This window comes from Lucilia sericata, unplaced genomic scaffold (genome assembly GCF_015586225.1).
Source record: "Lucilia sericata isolate MDLA Ls3-8-SP2 unplaced genomic scaffold, ASM1558622v1 Contig000000F_arrow, whole genome shotgun sequence".
Classification (NCBI taxonomy): domain Eukaryota; kingdom Metazoa; phylum Arthropoda; class Insecta; order Diptera; family Calliphoridae; genus Lucilia; species Lucilia sericata.
Genome location: NW_023994042.1, coordinates 3,331,795 through 3,350,662, shown reverse-complemented (window position 1 = coordinate 3,350,662; position 18,868 = coordinate 3,331,795). Strand labels below are relative to the sequence as shown.

The window sequence follows — 18,868 nt, the reverse complement described above, 5'->3', positions numbered from 1 at the left end:
TATTTTCAATTGGAAACCATAAATTTACTTTTTACCTGTTTTTTTGAATTTTATTTATGAACAAAAAACAAAATTCTCTTAAAAGAAGGTAGGCAAAAAACTTAGTTGATTCCCTGTATATATACTTCTCACGAAGGTGAAGGGTATAAATATGTTTGTTGGTTTTAATCTTCGCAAGAGCTAACTAGAGCTCTCAATGATTGTTAAACAAAGAGTCATCTTTTTTAAGATTTTTTTCAAAAGGCATTAAATTTGATACCGTATATTTTCTAACATATTTATCCGGGTTTAATAATATTATTCTCCAATTAATGCCAATATGCTGTAGTTTGAAAATATTTTGTTTAAAATATTATAGTTTTAAGATTAGGATAATTATTTCAAATATTAATTCTTTACTCAAGGATATCTCATTTCCTTTATTTCTTCACCAAAACTAATAATCCATATCATTTCCGTACAAATTTAAAAATTTAAATTTTTATTTCTTGATGAACAATAAAAATTAGTCAAAATAATCAGCAAACTCGGCAATTTAAGATAACTTAATAAAGAAAGTTGGCACAGGGCTTCGCTTTGGGGTCTTAAAAGTCACAATTAATACCATGTACGCTAAGCGAAATATTGGTGGTCAAAGGTTGCAAAAAAACTGTTTTTTACAAATGCTACTAGATTTCTGTTGACAATTAACTTTCATATATTTTTGTTTTTTTTTTGCCCATGATGCAATGTCTGTCTATAACTTCAAATAGTGTCAAAGATCATAATTATGAATTAAATTTAAAAAAAATCGTATCCCCAACAAATTAACGCTGGTTGTCTATATTAGAGCTGGTTGAAGCCTTAGTCTGATTCAAGCAAATTTAGTGGAAATATTTTCCTGACTTTGTAGTTTATGTCCATTAATTTTTTTCAAAATATATTCATAATTATTTATATGCAAAAAAATACTTCAACTAGGAATTAGCTTCCCCACCATCATTACATTACAGTGAATTTATTTAAAAATTGGGGTTGAAAGCACGATAAGAAACTCTTTAACTAATTTGATAAAATGTAGGAAATTTAATTCTCTATAGAAATTACAAAACACGTACGACGTAAGTGAGATATTCTTAAAAAACTGATTCTTTGACCGCTTTAAGTAGCGACTAAAACGATTAAAATCGGACGCATAGTTTAGAAAATATACTATTACGTCAAATTTAATGTTTGTTGAAAAAATTTAAAAAAAGATGAACTTTGAATCTTGATAAACAAAATCGGAGAGAATCCAGTTCAAAATCGTAATTTTTGTTTCGAAATTACCCTGGTATAAACAATTATAAACAGCGGGACACCCTTGTTCAATGTGTAAAGAGTTGACTGTTAAGTGACAATCTTTAAGTGAACGATTAAGGGCCCTTCAGACGATCACACTTTACGTACGACAAGTCTAATGAAAAAGTAAAATGAAATTCCATCCGTATGACAAAAAAGAGAATAAAAGTCGTATGATTTATATTTTTTGTGTTTACACGATTGGTAGAAAACAATAACAAAGTAAGATGGAACAGCTGTTTCACTTTTTTTGTATGTGTTTACATAAAAATACATCCCTGATCTAATGGGTCTTGCTTGTTTTTTTGAATCATTTCAAAAAATGAAGAGTGCCATACGACTATCAAATTTTCCATCTCCATTTTCTCTTAATGCGTGATAATCCGTTCTCTTCTACACAAAATGTTGACAGATCATATTACTTGTGTGCTCGTGTGAAGGGGGCTTTAGCGATTAAATTGAAATTATTCTTCTAAAGTTGTTTTTGAGTGCTCAGTTAGTTAATTTTGTTTGGTAGTTAAAGCTGGTAAACAGCTGATGAAAAAATAATAAGATTTTTATAAAAATAAACATTAAAAAGTTTTATTTCTTGATTAGTATAAATCATAATCATGATAAAAATAAAAAAATAAAATACAAAATTTTTCTATTATGATCATAATGAAACAATTACCAGGTAGAAACAGTAGAAAAGTACGTTATCAATTTTAAATACCTTGAATTGTCACAAAAAAGAAAATTAAACAAGTTTGAGTTCTATATTCGGCTGAGCCGAATCTTAAATACGCTCCACCAGCTACTTTTATATTAATACGTTTTTAATTGATCAAATATTTGTAGAAATAAGTTTTCTCATGCCTTAAATAGAAAAAGCCCAAGATTTAAACAGCTTAAATCTGTTACATTCCAAGATTTATTGAACATTACAAACCCCATTTTCTTTTATATTTTTATAGCGCCCTAAGATATGCTTTAACGATATTTAATAATGTGCATGTATGCATGTGTGTGAAAGATTTAATTAAATCCTGAAGGATTTTCAAAATACATACATACAGTGGACGTCCAATAGTACGTATACTCTTTATTACGAATATCCAATAATACGAATGGCAAAATTGTTACATTGTCTACTCTATAGTACGAATAAAGTCACAATTTTTCTGTTCGATAGTACGAATAACGCATTTTTTATGGGAATTTTGGTTTTATTTACGTATGAATGAAGTTTTTATTGTTTTTATTTTATTATTTCGGTATCATTCACCTTAAGCTCAGTAATTTTGAAGTTTTTTTGTATTTATTACAAGTGTTTTGTATTTTTAAAAATCCTATACACACAATTTACTGCATGTATATTTACAAATCAACAATTATTTAGTGTTATTAATTTATTTTATTGGAATTTTGATTACCCAAGAGAAGAAATTAAATTGGATGATAACGCCAATGAGGAAAGTATTTTATTAGTTCCCGACAATAACTCTGCTGAGAACAATATTGAAGCCTCAAAAGCGCTGTTATTGAAAAAGCCGTAAGAATCATTTTACAATGTAATAAACATCGATGTTAAATGATGGATTTTTTAATAAGTAAAATGATATTTATATACATATGTATGTATGAACTGTTAATTTTGAAAGTAGTGTGACTCCACATTCCAAACAATGGGTTTAAGGATAACTATTCTAATTTTTAAGAGAAAATTATAAATTAGAAAATTGTGGTATATTCCATTCAAGTTTCTAATAAAAGTTTTATGTAATCTGAACATTTTAATACATTTTAGAACACATATGTAAATTGCAAATTGTCTTTGGCACACATCTTTTTAAAAACATTAAAATTTAAAACCTTCTACATATATCTCATTTCAACCATTGGACTCACGATACTTTCACAATTAACAATTCATATACGTAAATATGTCCCTTTTATGCCTGTTTATGTACAAGAAATTTATTTAAAATAATACACATTTATTATATTTTGTTCCGTTATGTAATTTTTCATGAAAAATAAAACAAAAATAAATAAAATCCAATATTTTATGTGTATTATTTGAATTTAAACATACAAAATGTGTTGTTCAATAATACGAATTTTTCGGTATTACGAAAGGGCCTGACACTATATAATTCGTACTAGTGGACGTCCACTGTATATATAATTTTGTTCTACACAAATTGATAATGCAACTAGTTAAATACGGTTAAATTTTTGTATACCAAACTAATATTTGTGACAAATTTTGTGTCAATAGCTTTATTTGGTAATGAGTAATGTGCGTTTAAGAAATTTCCGTAAAAGGACCTTGTATGGAGCTTTGACCAATTATGTATATAAAGACAAAATTTAAAAATTCTGTATCTATATCATTATTTGGTAATGAATATTGTGCATTTAAGTGACCTGGAGGGGACCTAGTATGAGAGCTATGACCAAATATGGACCGATCGTAAAACAATTTTATAGTGTAATTTATGTATATAAGAGCAATATTGTAATTTATGTATATAAGAGCAATATTGTAATTTATGTATATAAGAGCAATATTTGTGCTAAATGTATGGATATCAATATTTTGTAATGAGTTATTTGCGTTTAAGTGATTTTCGGGAGGGAACCTTGTATAGGAGCTATGACCAAAAATGAACCGATCGTGAAAAATTTTTGAAATAACATTTCTGTGTACAAAAATAGTATGTACGCCAAATTTTTTATGGGTATCACTATTTGGTAATGAGTTATGTTCCTTTAAGTGTTTTTCTGAAAGGGACCTTGGATGGTAGCTATGATAAATTATGGACCGATAAAAAAACAATTTCACAGTAATATTTATCTGTATATGAGCAATACTTGTGCCAAATTTTATATGGATATCTAAATTTAGTAATGTGTTATGCGCGTTTAAGTTATTTTCGGGAGGGGACCTCGTATGGGAGCTATGTCCAGAAAATTTTTTCTCCCAATGAATGCTATTGACATCCGATTCTAATTTGTAAAATTTTGTGAAGATATCAACATTCTGACGGAACAAAAAACTCATTTTCCGGGAATATGTACTTTTGTATGGGAGGTATATGAAATTATGGACCGATTCTGGCAATTTTCAGCAGGAATCTTGTGTGGAAACAAATGCATGATGACTTTCATGAAATTATCTTGCATAGTTTTCGACATAGTAGAAAAAATAAAAGTATAACCGATCTCTCTTTTCGTAGCCATATTAAACTTCTGACGTTTAAGCGATTTATTATTTTCTATGCTAACGTCAAAGAATATAAAGAAATTGGGGCTTGTCAGTTGGTACCAGGATGCACTAAGTAAGGTGAAATCGTCAAGGCAGCTGATTTTTATTTGTTTATTTAAAAAGTGCTTGGGTTATGTCAAAAATAATGTATTTATTTTTATTCTAACATAAAAATTAAATTTGTGTTTTCTAACGAAAAAATTTCAGACCAAAAATTGTTAATGAAAATGCTGATAAAAGGGTTCCAAATGAAGAAATTCTGATGAACCAGCAATATAACGTTGTCCTGCTGCGAATACAATTTAAATGTAACGACGGTTTTATAGGTAATATTGTGAAATACGTAATATTGTGAAATACGCAAAAAATTTTCTTTCCAATATTTATTATTTTTCAATTTTAGAAATTTCATTTTGACAAAACCCATACTCAAAACAACAAAAAAATATTGTGTTTGTTGTGGTTGTTGCCCAAACGCTCTCACCTTACTTATTACATCATGGTTGGTACCATGGTATAAAGAAAACAAGGTAACTCCGTTCTCTCTTAATGAAAAATTTTTTGACGTAAATAAGATTTTTTGATATTTACACCCAATTTACACGATGATTTTTTTCATGTTTGCCCAGACGTCTGTTTTCATGTTTGGCGCAATTTACATGAAGACTTTTCAGACGTCTGTTTTTTCCAATTCTCTTTTGAGAATCTTCCAAAAAATCATGAACATTTATACGGTGATTTTTTACATGCAACTATGCATGTCTTTTTTTGATGTTTAATTGTATAATCCTTTTTAATTACTTATTCGTAATAAAAATAAAATGAAATTTTTAACATAAAAACCATTTAATTTGATTTAAAAAAATTTAATTACACGCTATAGTATTTTTTTAATGCAAATTTTAATGTTTTCATGTAAAAAAAAGACATAATTATTTTTTTACATGAGCATAATATCAACAGTACGAATGAGTTTAAAGAGGAATGTCAAAAACAATCATGAAAATCCCAAATCATGTTTGTTTTCTTACCCCCCATTCTTCTCTACCCCGCTCACCACCAATCATCGACAAACATGAAAACAGACGTCTGGGCAAACATGAAAAAAAATCATCGTGTAAATTGGGTGTTTGTCGATGATTGGCGGTGAGCGGGGTAGAGAAGAATGGGGGGTAAGAAAACAAACATGATTTGGGATTTTCATGATTGTTTTTGACATTCCTCTTTAAACTCATTCGTACTGTTGATATTATGCTCATGTAAAAAAATAATTATGTCTTTTTTTTACATGAAAACATTAAAATTTGAATTAAAAAATACTATAGCGTGTTATTAAATTTTTTTAAATCAAATTAAATGGTTTTTTTGTTAAAAATTTAATTTTATTTTTATTACGAATAAGTAATTAAAAAGGATTATACAATTAAACATCAAAAAAAAGACATGCATAGTTGCATGTAAAAAATCACCGTATAAATGTTCATGATTTTTTGGAAGATTCTCAAAAGAGAATTGGAAAAAACAGACGTCTGAAAAGTCTTCATGTAAATTGCGCCTTAGTTTTTGTAAACAAATAAATAAAAACGTTACCACACAATTTAAAAGGGAAATTATATTTAGGAAATCAGAATTAAAAAATGTGTAATTTTGTTTACTAAAAAAGTCTAACTGTTGTGAATTGCAAATATAAACGATTATAAATACGTTTTAATAAATGTTTTATTATTGTTTTATATTTTTATATAAACTAACACTTTACAAAGAACGAATGAATGTCCATGGACATTATGACACTTTTAAAAAAGAAAAGTTTTAGAAATTTTATTTAGATTTAAAGAAAATCCCGAAAAGAGTTGCTCCTAAATTTGGTGTATGTTGCATTTTAGGGTATTTCGAATACCGACTTCGCTATATTAAGACATTTTTGATAAATGTACTTTTTTATGTCCTTTTGCTCGTAGAAATTGTGACACTTAAAATTGTCAACGTCCATGGACCTATGACTTAATTTAGTGTGTCATATCGTCCATGGACATTATGACGCCACCTAATTTCTTTATTTGGTTTTTAAGGGACTTCAAGGCGTGCTTCTGAATAAAAGGTACTGGTTGATTTACTGGTACTGGTTGATTTACTGGTATTCCTAGATCTTGTCGCCTGTGTGCAATGAAAATCGAAAATAGAATCCACTGGCATATTCCGTTTTAAAGTCAGGTCAAAATAAGGATATTTTCCTTTTTGTAAAACGTAGTATGCCACTGGATTAAAAGGGATATTATTAGACTTTACAGTGTTAATAAATGGCCTACCGGACATACACACACACAATATATACGATGGTCCTGAAGAAGTAAAACTATCAAATATCGTGAGCGCTGCTAGATTAGTACCATATAAGATTGATCAGAACATTTTCGCTATTTATTAATCAAAATTATATTCTCTAGAACAAAGACGTCAGCAACTTTCTTCTTTGATGGTATGTTGAAACTCCCATATAATGCTGGCTAGTGAGACTGGGCAGCATCTCCCGACACACAAATTTGGAAGCAACAGACTTTGGTAGATAGTATTATTTGATTTATATTTTGTAATCTCACGGATTATTTGTTTTATTTATAATATTTTTTAATTTATGTTTGAAAAAATATTTTTTACAGACATTTGAAAAAGAAATATAAAAGTAAACAAAAAACATAGGTTTTTAAGGTAGATATGGTAGCACGATTTTAAGCAATAAAATAATAATTCGCCCAAACGTCAGAAGTTTAATATGGCTACAAAAAGAGAGAACGGCTATACCTTTATTTTTTCTACTATGGTTGGTACCAAGGTATATTAATTTTATAAGGTAGTGTCATCGGCGAATTCAGAATACCAAGCGAATTGGTTATATTTTTTTTATATGTAGTTTGACATTGTGCCTGCACTTGAAGGCGAATTGGCTGTAAGGGAAAAATTTCAAAAACAGCTGACAAATACATCAAAGCGAATTTAAATTAAACAAAAAATGTTTATAAATTTGAATCTGTTTATAATTTATTTTGATGTTTTAACTTTTAAAGATTAAAAACACAAAAATATACCCTAATCACACAATTTCACTTTAATCACAAAATTTACATATACAAAATGAAACCAGTTTGACATTAACAAAATGAAAACAAAGTTTGACATTTACAAAATGTAAACAAAGTTTGACATTAATTATACACCACGGCGAAAAATGAACATAATAGCAAAAAACGATCAGCTGTTCTGATAACACTACCTTATAATTAATATATCTTGGTTGGTACGTAAAGGAGTTGTCATTCGGTACCTAACTCTAAGTATATATTGGTAGAATTTTTGTATTAGTATTGGAGCTCCAACCACTTTCACCACACTTTCCAAACATACATACTTGCATAAAATCGTACATAAAAATTTTAGGAAAAATAAATAACATTTAAATTTCTACATTCGCAGATTTTTTAATTTATTTTACCCACATCTAATGAGTAAACATTTAATAAATATATTTTTCGGACTTAAAATCTCTTTTTTTGCAAAAAAATAAGTTTATTTTAAATAATTTTTTCATTTTCAATACCAAAATATACAACTTTGTTTTGTCAATTTTAATTTCAACACACAAAAATTAATTGTCAAAAAAAATAAAAAAAATATTTTTTTAGTTTGTGAAAAATAAAAATATTTCGGATTGTTAAATGCGATAAAATTGTGTAAAAAATTAAAAAATAGTTATGTGTTTGTGAAAAACCGTCGTTCAAGTCCTATTATCCCGGTATTTTCGCGAAAAAGTTTTGAAGTATTGTGAGAGAATTGAGTTCTCACTAGTGTGTTGAATTTACACAGAACTCGTCTGTGAAGAGAAGGAAATGTTATTGTTGTAAAACAATGTCATAGTCCAACTTCTTATTATTCTTTGGCTACCGTATTTACTTTATAAATCCGAGGTTTTTGTTTACTTTTTATTTTTTCATTTTAAAAATATAAAATGGAAAATATTTTTCAAACTAAATTAAAATATTATTCAACATAAAATTCCAATAGCAAAGAAAATAATAAAAATGTTAAAAGGTCCTTGCGAACGGACTTCGTTGATTTCAAGTTTGCTTGTAAGTAGTGCGGACCATTCTCCCTGAAACATAATTTCATCCTTGTGTCCAATTGCAGTTTCTTATGATTGTTGTATTCTGCTGGTATTTTGTTTTAGTACCAACGTACTAAATATGTGTCCGGTAAGATTCTTCACAGTTCTCACATTTCTCGGATGAACATATCTTGCGCTGTCAAACATGTCCAAGTAAGAAAGAAGATGTCTTCCTGTGTCATTTGTTCTATGCTGATTTGTGAAAATCTGATGATGATCTCTTTCAGTTAAATTAATGTATTTAAACAAAACAGATTTAAAAATGCGAGTATAGCGACAAAATTCAACGTAAACAACTGCAAGAAGTGTTATTTTGGGGTTTAATGTAAATAAATCGTGGTATTAAGATAAAATTCAACACGAACTTGTTCTGTGAAATTAATCAAATTCTGTTTCCATATAGGACATTCGTTTTAAATTTAGGACAACTTAAGGACACATGCCAATCAAATCCTCTGGATGTCGACTTCAATTCAAAAGAATTTATGGTTTACAGACCGACTTACAACAATGCTACTTGAGTTACTCTTCTCAAAATATAAATTGTACCTAATGTCATATCATATGATATTACCCAAAATATTTGGGGTTTAGTGTGGTCCGTTTATGAGCTGGACCGTTTTTATGAAAATATTGTTAGTGCACACAATTTTAAATGATTAATTTAAAAGTTATACGCAGCTTCAAAAATATTTTTGTTTTATGATGGTTCCCAAAATGTTTTGAGTCTATCGATGGCCGATGAGTGGTTACAAAAAAGACACTTTTTAGTATTTTTTAAAATTGTTCAGTTTTTCTTAAACAATATATACAACATGAGTATAATTTGAATGTTTTTATACCCTCCACCACCATCAGTGGTGATAGAGGGTATATATAAGTTTGTCATTCCGTGTGTAACACCAAAAAATATTCATCTGAGACCCAACAAAGTATATATATTCTGGGTCCTTATGAAATTCTGAGTCGATTTAGCTATGTCCGTCTGTCTGTCTGGTTAAAACACGCTCACGTTAAAACTAAGCAAATGAAATCAACCAAATTCACTGAGAATATTCATTGTTTTGCTAAGCAGTTTGGTATTGAAAATCAGCAAAATCGGTCCACAACGTAAAAAGTTATGAGTAAAAATTTCAGACTACCTCAAAAAAATTAAGTTTTTTTCCCTAATTCCTGAGTAGTTTTCTCAGAAACTACCAAAGATAATTCGACAAATTTTGTCACAGATTATTTTTTCCATCTATAGATTAATTATGTTTAAAATTGTAACAATCGATCCAAAATTTCCCATAGCCCCCATACAAAGGTACATATTCCCGGAAATTAATTTATAGTTAATAACTTCTTCAAATATATCGGTATCAACACAAAATTTTGTACATATTGACATTATATGAACAGGAATCAAAACTACCGACTTAGATCTGTATCGGTCCACAATTGGTCATAGCTCCCATATAATGTCCACTTTCGAAAATCACTTAAATGAACATATATTATTGATAAATAAAGCTATCGGGATAAAATTCGACATGAATATGTTTTGTATATACATAAATCATTCTACGGAATTGTTTTTCGGATCGGTCCATAATTGGTCATACCTCCCATATAAGGTTCACATCCGAAAATCACTTAAACGAGCATAATTCATAGATAAATAAAGCTATCTGGATAAAATTCGACATGAATGTGTTTTGTGTGTATATAAATTACTCTACGAAATTTGTTCCGGATCGGTCCATAATCGGTCATAGCTCCCATATAAGGTCCACATCCGAAAATCACTCAAATGCGCATAATTCATTGATTAATAATGCTCTCAAGGTAGAACTCGAGGTGAATATGTTCTGTATATAGATATAAATCATTCAGTCACAATTGGTACTAGCTCCCATATAAGGTCCACATCCTAAAATCACTTAAACAAGCTTAATTCATTGATAAATAAAGCTATCGGGATAAAATTCGATATGAATATGTTTTGTGTATAAATATTAATTACTTTACGAATTTTTTTTCGGATCGGTCCATAATTGGTCATAGCTCACATATAAGGTCCACATCCGAAAATCACCTAAATGCATAATTCATTGATAAATAAGGCTATCAGGGTAAAACTCGACGTGAATTTGTTTTGTATATATAAATCATTCGTGAAAATTTTCCACATCGGTCCATAATTGGTTACATTCCATATAAGGAATTTTTTCAGCATCGGTCCATAACTAGCTCCCATATAAGGTTCACTTCTGAAAACCACTTAATACCACATAATTTATTATTAAACTCGACATGAGTATGTTCTGTGTATAGGTAAATCATTTTGATTATTTTTTTTTTTCGAATTGGTCCATTATTGGTCATAGTTCCCATATAATTTATCGGCAGGATCGGAACATAATAGGTCGAAGAATAATCGGCCGATATCTGAAAATCACTTAAATTTTTCTGGGCCTAATCAAAATTAGTTACATACATACATGCATAAATAAGTTACAAAATGATAAATAGTATCTTAATTACGGAAACAAAATATGTGCCGGGTTTTACAGTTCTCCATAAGGAAAATAAAGTACTTTAGTACTTAGTATGTACTTTGATACTTAAGTAAAATTTATTTCTTTAGTATAAACTATACATTCGGCCCAATAACTTTAACCATTTATAACATATTCATTTTGGGTTTTAATAAAAAGTAGTTTGCAGGTGGAGGGTATTTAAGATTCGGCAGTGCCGAATATAGCATTCTAACTTGTTTGATATGAGGAGATTAATAGATCATATGATTAATAGATCATTCGATTCGGCTTTAAAAACCATTGCAAATGATACCTCTGAGTCGAATATTCTAGCGAATGTATGGTTAATCAACTTGATTCTATCTGTAAAAATGTTAGTTTATGTAAAAATACAAGCCCACAATAAAACAATTATTAAAATATATTTATATACATGCATATGTATTTACAAAATTCCAGTATTACTGGACATACAAACATATGTATGTATAAATGTATCTAGTAGAAAAAATACACTTTTTTTATTTCTAATTTCCTAAATATAATATCCCCTACTACATATGTGGCAACGTTTTTCTTTACTTGTTTCCAAAAAATAAATTTCAATAATTCTTATTTACGTCAAAAAACTTTTCATTGAGAGAGAACGGAGTTACCTTGTTTTCTTTATACCATGGTTTTCGAGAAAATTACATCAGAATGTGTAAAAAATGCTTATTTTTTTCGGAGTTGTTTTAAATTTTGATTCATAACTCTTCCCGAAGTGAACCGATTTTGCTCATTTTTCAATACCAAACTGTACGGGATAATATTGAATATTTTGGCTGAATTTCATTAATTTCCATTGCTTCGCTTTAACGTGAGCGTGTTGTACACAGACAAACAGACTAAATCGAAATCTAAATTTCATAAGGACCCAGAATATATATACTTTGCTGGGTCTCAGATGAATATTTCTTGGTGTTACACACGGAATGGCAAACTTATATATACTCTTTATCACCACTGATGGTGGCGGAGGGTATAAAAAATATAAAATAAAACATCAAAAAATTTGAATAATTAGATTGGAAAGCCAATAAAAATCAGAAACAGGACACAGGATAAGTGTGGATTGCTGTTTGCATGTGCCGTTCAAGAATCATTTCCTGGTTTGACTATATAAGGCAGAAAATTGACAATTTATACATAAATTACTGAGACTTCAAAATAAAAATTTTTTTGTTTTAATTTGAGTTTTCGTTAATTTTCATATTTCATATTCTTGTCATATTTTACATAAAACACGAATTGTTTTAATAGAAAGCATTGACGTTATCTGTTGTTTTGTATGGCATCACTGCGAAAGGGATCAACATTAGATTATTTTTTTAGATTAACTAATCTTTAAATTTCATTTAACATTTTTTTTTGGAAATGGAGAATTCAAAATTAATTAATGTCCCTTTTTAGATTTTGTGCACCTAACGGCTCATTAAAGTAAATGTAGAAAAAGCCGAATATAACACTCAAATGTGAATAATTACTAGTTCAAACGTGAACATTTACTACCCAGTAAAATATTTTCAAATTTTGGTAATGAGTATTATTTAATTTTTTTGGGTAGGATTTGTTGCCAGATGTATAGAGCGTATGTCTAATAAGGAATTGGTTAATGGTTTTAAGCCTAGTCGATATTAGACGATTTTTGAAGAAATATTGATTTGTACCTTCATGTAAAAACTATTCCAAATAGCACGATAAAACAATTTGTTAATGGGGCATTGGGTAATAGAATATACTAATAAACACAGAAAATAACTGTTAGGTCGGTTTTAAATCCGGAAAAGTCGGGTAAGCACATTTGTAACCAGTTATTTTTTGGTCATCGTCAAACAAAAATAAGTAGTTATTCACCCAAAAAGGAAGTACTTACACGTTGCTCCAATATTACTTGCCTACTTACCGGGTAAGTAAAGATTTTGCTGGGTAATTCTAATTATAGAAGAAACATAATTATTTAAATTTTTTATATGCATTTGCATATTATTGCGTTTATTAAAAACTTAGAATAAAGTATTAAAATTAAGATTAAAAAAATATAACTTAAGTAAATAACTTAAATATTAATGAAGAATATTATTAATCGTACAATGTTATTATTATTATTTTTAAAAACACCAACTAAACCCACAGAATAGTATAATTCATTGTTTATAAGTATGTATGTATAGTATATGAAAATCGTTTTAGACACATATTAGTAATAACTTAAATGTTAAATGCATTAATTAAGCAAACAACTCGATTTCAACCAGCGCGTTTTATAATGTTGCTTTCACTCCACTTAGTGGTAATAATTGGAATGTCCATTTTCAGATTGTCGGAAAGATCCATGGGGTTGGTAATAGTTAGCAGAGTGATAGAGGGCAGGCGTAGCTGGTTCACTTACTTGCACTTCGTGATAATTAGTGTAGGGTTCGTGTTCGACAACTTCGCGTACGGTCTGGAAAGGATGATTTACAACAATACGACGCTTATGGAAACTTTCGCTAGGTGTTGATTCTTTGAGAGGTGGTGTGGCTGCAATGACACGGGATCCTGGTGAACTCACGTGACCACTAGTACTTTTTGTATTTTCTTCCACATTGTGATGTTGATTGTTTGTCTTAACAGCTTCAGATTCGCTGGTAGATGAAGCTTCGTTAGCAGTTTGCGTGGAAGCAGAATTAGATCCTTCTACAATACGCATGAATTTTTGTTGTCTATAATTATTGTAATCGGGAGAAACTTCGTAATTTCCCTTTTCCTCTGTTGTAGAGGATTGATCACAGTCTGGCTTTGATTTTAAATTAGATAAATGTTCACTGTCGATGTCACTATCATTTTTATTGTCGTCAATATCCTTTTGATCGCTGTTGTCGAATTCGTCTTTCGATGTTTGTTGTTGGTGGTGTTTCTGAGATTCTCCTTTATTTGCTACAGAAATTTCCAATTTGGAATGGTGAGTTTGGTCACTATCATCGTCCATCATCATGGGTCTTATTTTAGAATTAACAACTATAGCTTTATTTGAATCATGCGACGAATTTGGGATTTTAATTTCGATATGTGCCTGTGGAGCATCTTTTTCCATTGTATTATCCATTGATGTTTTCTTTTCATCTTTTACAGGTTTATCTTCAGCGATCAATTTTGCAGATTTGTTCTCATGAGCTACAACTTTTTGAGGTTGAATTTGATATTTGTACTCCTGTTGATTGTTATATTGTTCTTCATCTGAGTTGTGTCGCATCTGAGCATATGGAGCACTGTATTGCACTCGATTAACTGGGCCATCTGATAGATTATTTTTTGCTAAATTACGATGATGTACAACTTGGGATGACACTCTAGCTTGGGACTGATATTCGGGTCTTTGAACATATTTCACTTCAGATGCTTGATTAGCCGAAGCGTACACTACACCAGGTCTATGATTTTGCAGCTGTGGCTTAATTTCTCGTACTTGAGCTGTTTCTTCAATGAATTTAGTTTGGGGCACCTCTTGATTACGACTTAGATAAATATTATGTTGACTAGGTGACAACACAATTTTATGTTCATGTTTTATTATGGGTTGTGGTTGTTGCTTATGTTCTACCACTCTAGCGGATGCCTCTTGTAATCGCGCTGGTTTGTTTTCATTCCGCAAATTAGTATTACCAGAGTTATTAATATACTCAGCATCAAAAGTGAAACCATTCCTGTTATCCAGATTAGCCTGGAAACCAGATCGTTGGGGAGATATATTAGCTTGGCCACTAGTGCGTCCACTATCATATGCAAATGAACTTCTGTGATTGTAAGCCGGTCTTGAAGGGGCTTGGTCAGTTTCATCGCGTGAATAAGTGAATTGATCAGTTGTCATTTGACGTTGATTTCCATGCCCGTCTGTTACGACTACGATTTCTCTATTATGTGGCTTGGGCACAGCTGCTGTTGTTGGTGCAGGAAAACGATTTTCACCACTATATGGTTTACTTTGTTTTGATTCTGAAATAACATCTTTCGAGTTTTGATCATAATTGGGAGAAGATTGTACAGCAGATCCACTCGATAAATGATGATCAGGCATGTTATCGTTGTTGTAAGTCTGTTGGGGGATATATTGGTTATTTGGATGATTCGATGATGATCCGGCATTGCTGTAAATAATGTTGCTAAATGTTGGGGTATTTCGGTTGGGCGTGTATGCTGAGGCCACAGCTGGATGAGGGAGGCCCAGAGGTAAAGTTGTCTCTTCTTTAAGGATTTTAGCAGACGGTCTCTCTAGCTCCACAACTACAGTGCCAGCAGGCTTAATTACAACACGTTCCTCAATATCATAAAACTCTTTTTGAATAGCGGGATGACGAACCTCATACTTTTTAGCTTTGATTGCGGGTTGTGCAATTTGTATAGTTTTTGTGACAACAGGTCTCTGTTCAACTGGATTATAACCATCTGCGACTTGTTGCCTATTATAAATATTGCCATAATTCTGTCCATAACCGCCTTGAGGTTCTTCTACTGAGGGTGGAAATTGATTATAGAAATGGGCGTCAGAATTTCCTTCATTGTATTTAAAACCGGGATCGTTGTAATTTGGTTTATTATAACTAAGATCGAAATTAAAACCATCTTTGCCAACTAGAGCTGGTTTTTGGTTAAGGTTTACTTTAAAATTGTTGCCATTCGTAGAACTCACTGCTACACTCGGAACAGATGGCGATAATGAAGGCGATGTTGATGATGATATTGAAGACACTGAGGCAGAGTGGCTTGATGTAACTGGCTGATGGTTAACTATTGGTTTAATGTCATCAGAGGGAGATTGAACATTGTCGGATTTAGTAGGTGCAGCAACCAACCGCTCAAACTTTGAAACACGTGGTTTTCCTTCGTGATCGGCTGAAGTAGACAAAGTATGTTGCATTTCTGATTTTCCCGACTCATACACCTAAAAAAATTAATAAATAATTGCAATACATTTAAAATACGAAACTAATTACACATTCTCAAGATGTGTAACGCTTTTTTGGACACATTCTATTGAGAACTGTATTTCGTCCTTATGATCATCACTATAAGGGTATGGTATTGGTATATTTTTATTTAACTTACGGTTTCTACGGTTGGTCCACTATGATAATTTTGAATGTAACGTTCAAACTCCATATTTTGCTTATCCTGGGGACTTATATTTCTAAACTGACCATTACTGTTTCCGTGATTAGAAATGTAAAACCCTCTTTGTTGGTTTTGTGCTTGGGATCCGAAATATCCAGATGCTCCTTCATTTTGTGCATGTTCTGAACGGTAGTCTGCAGTAGATTCGTGATTTGTTTTTGCATCTAAGACTACTTTTTGATTATTTTTTATATCAACGTTGGCTTTTTTATCATCCAATTGAATTCTAGCAAAGCGTCCATTTTGATCGTTATTATTAAATTGTTCAAAGGAGTCGGATGGTTTAAGTTGAACATGATCATTTCGTAGTTCAGTGGAGCCAGAACTTGAATGTTGAGAGAACGAAACATTCACATGCGTACTTGCGATTGCGGTTCCTGCTATCAGGAGCATTATAAAAACAATAAACTTCATTTCAATTTCTTATTTTTATTTTTTGACAAGTGATGAAGGAGTTTATTTTTTCTTGAAAAATATATTTTCCTTTGAAACAAAAACGCTTTAATTGCTACTGATGCTGCTATTTTCTAATAACGAACTGAAGCAGATGAGTGAACGACTATTGTAATAAATGTGTCGTTTATATAGAAATTGATTTGCTTCGAAGAATTAATTTAGTTAGAATATTCGTACATACATACTTATGAGTCTATGTATTCCTAATATAGTATGTATTATATGTATGCATGCAGTTTGTAATGTGTACAACAATTGTAAATAGTATCTATCATACAAGATTAAAAATTGTATGTAAAAAATATTTACGAATATCACATTTAAGGAATTCCATTTCATCCAAAAATAAAAATAATAAAATGTTTATTGGCAAAAAATAGAAAATAAAATACCGGCCGGTTTGGATACACCCAAAAAATTTATAAAGTAGAAATTTTTGTGCATGTATTTAGAATTAACTAGACGTTCAAAGTTTTTTAGGACTATTCTACGAAATCTTTGGACTAGTATATTGATTAGTTCTAACTAATTGAAGAAGTCGGCTTGAAATGCTTTTGTTCTACATTAATATAAATTTGCAGAAATATAGATTTGTTACAGTCGGATTCAAAAAAGTACACTTTTAAATGCTATTTTATACAACTTGAAAATTAATTTTGCCATCCCTGGCTTTTACTAAATATAAATTTTATAGATTAACCGCCTTATGCAAAAACGAAGTTAACAATGAAACAAAGTGTACAGAGGTGTCACATTTGACATTTAAAAAAGTTTAAAATCAGCTTTTGTTTGTCTTTGAAATTATTTGGTGAGAAGAGGTATGTACATATGTATATAAAACACAGCTAATAAAATCATTGAAATTGTTTTGTGTGAAAAAGAGAGAAGTAGTTTTTTACTCGTGACAGCTCTATATATCCTGTGACAATGGTTTACTACCCAACAAAAATACAACGAAGTACTTCCGAAAGAATAACATTTATCACCACTTCAAAAGTAGCACTAATTGAATTTTTTACCTTCTGAGGAAGTGACGATTAAAGATATTTTTTCAATTTTGAAGATATACATATTTTTTGTACTTACATTTTTATGAGATAAAAAATGTTATATTTGGGCTTTGTAGTAAATGTGTCTATTACTCTAATTAATGTTAATATTATTTAAGTCAAATTAGTTGTATTCTATAATACTACAATTTCACTTCCTAATAACTTCCGAAAAAAGAGCATTAAAATTACATCTTGAGAATGAATTCAGAAGTAGTGAATTTGGAATCAAAAAAGGACATCCCTCCTATGGCAAGCCTGTGTTAAAATCATCACTTCTTTAGGTTTTTTCAGTATTTCCATGGAGTAAATTTTACTTCTTTCTTGCTTCTTTGTACACACTTTTTCCATATAAAACAAGTAAGAAAGTATAGTCGGGCGTGACCGACAATATGATACCCTACACCAGTTATGAATATTAAATGTGATCTATTTTTCATAATAAAGCATTTATCTGGAATATTACCTTGATTCCGATTTATTTAAGCAATTTATTGACGAAAAACTAATTTTCTGAAAGGGGCTTTATATGGGGGATAGGAGCAAATGTGAACCGATCCCGATAAAATGGGCTGGATAGATTTGTATTTATATAATAATTGTCTGTGATAAATTTCATTGCAATAACAGTATTAATAAGTGAATTGCTGATATTCAAGTCATTTTCCGAAAGGGGGCTTTGTATGGGGGCTAGGGTCAAATGAAGTCCGATCATTTCGAAATTCGGCAAGGTCATCAAGGCTTGTATAAAACTTAGTTGTGCGAACTTTTATCGAGATACAGTTATATTATACGGAATTATGAGCCCTTTTCGGGGGGTTCAGTTCTATGGGGTCTAGGTGAAATAATAATTTTCAATAGGCTTCGTCCTTGGGTCAAAAGAAACGTGTATGCCAAATCACATCAAATTATCTTGAAA

The 18,868-nt window shown here is 30.4% G+C and overlaps 1 protein-coding gene and 1 long non-coding RNA gene across 2 annotated transcripts; one reads left to right on the top strand and one right to left on the bottom strand.

Moving 5' to 3' along the window:
* Nucleotides 1-8,477: 8,477 nt before the first annotated feature.
* Nucleotides 8,478-9,573, top strand: LOC119609813. The gene is made up of 3 exons (XR_005231956.1): nt 8,478-8,697; nt 8,756-9,071; nt 9,136-9,573. It is a non-coding gene; the product is annotated as an uncharacterized LOC119609813 (long non-coding RNA).
* A 4,007-nt stretch (nt 9,574-13,580) lies between these two features.
* On the bottom strand, nt 13,581-16,937 carry LOC119602886. The gene is made up of 2 exons (XM_037954705.1): nt 16,379-16,937; nt 13,581-16,214 (listed from the first exon to the last, which is right to left on the bottom strand). Exons 1-2 carry the CDS (start codon nt 16,856-16,858, stop codon nt 13,581-13,583), a joined length of 3,114 nt encoding a protein of 1,037 aa, XP_037810633.1. The 5' UTR covers nt 16,859-16,937.
* Between the last annotated feature and the right edge of the window lie 1,931 nt (nt 16,938-18,868).

Bases quoted from the DNA above. Each gene is read 5' to 3' on its own strand.
- LOC119602886 (XM_037954705.1), bottom strand. From the start codon at position 16,858: ATGAAGTTTATTGTTTTTATAATGCTCCTGATAGCAGGAACCGCAATC. The intron at 16,215-16,378 runs GTAAGTTAAATA...TAATTTTTTTAG, and splicing joins GTGGACCAACCGTAGAAACC to GTGTATGAGTCGGGAAAATC.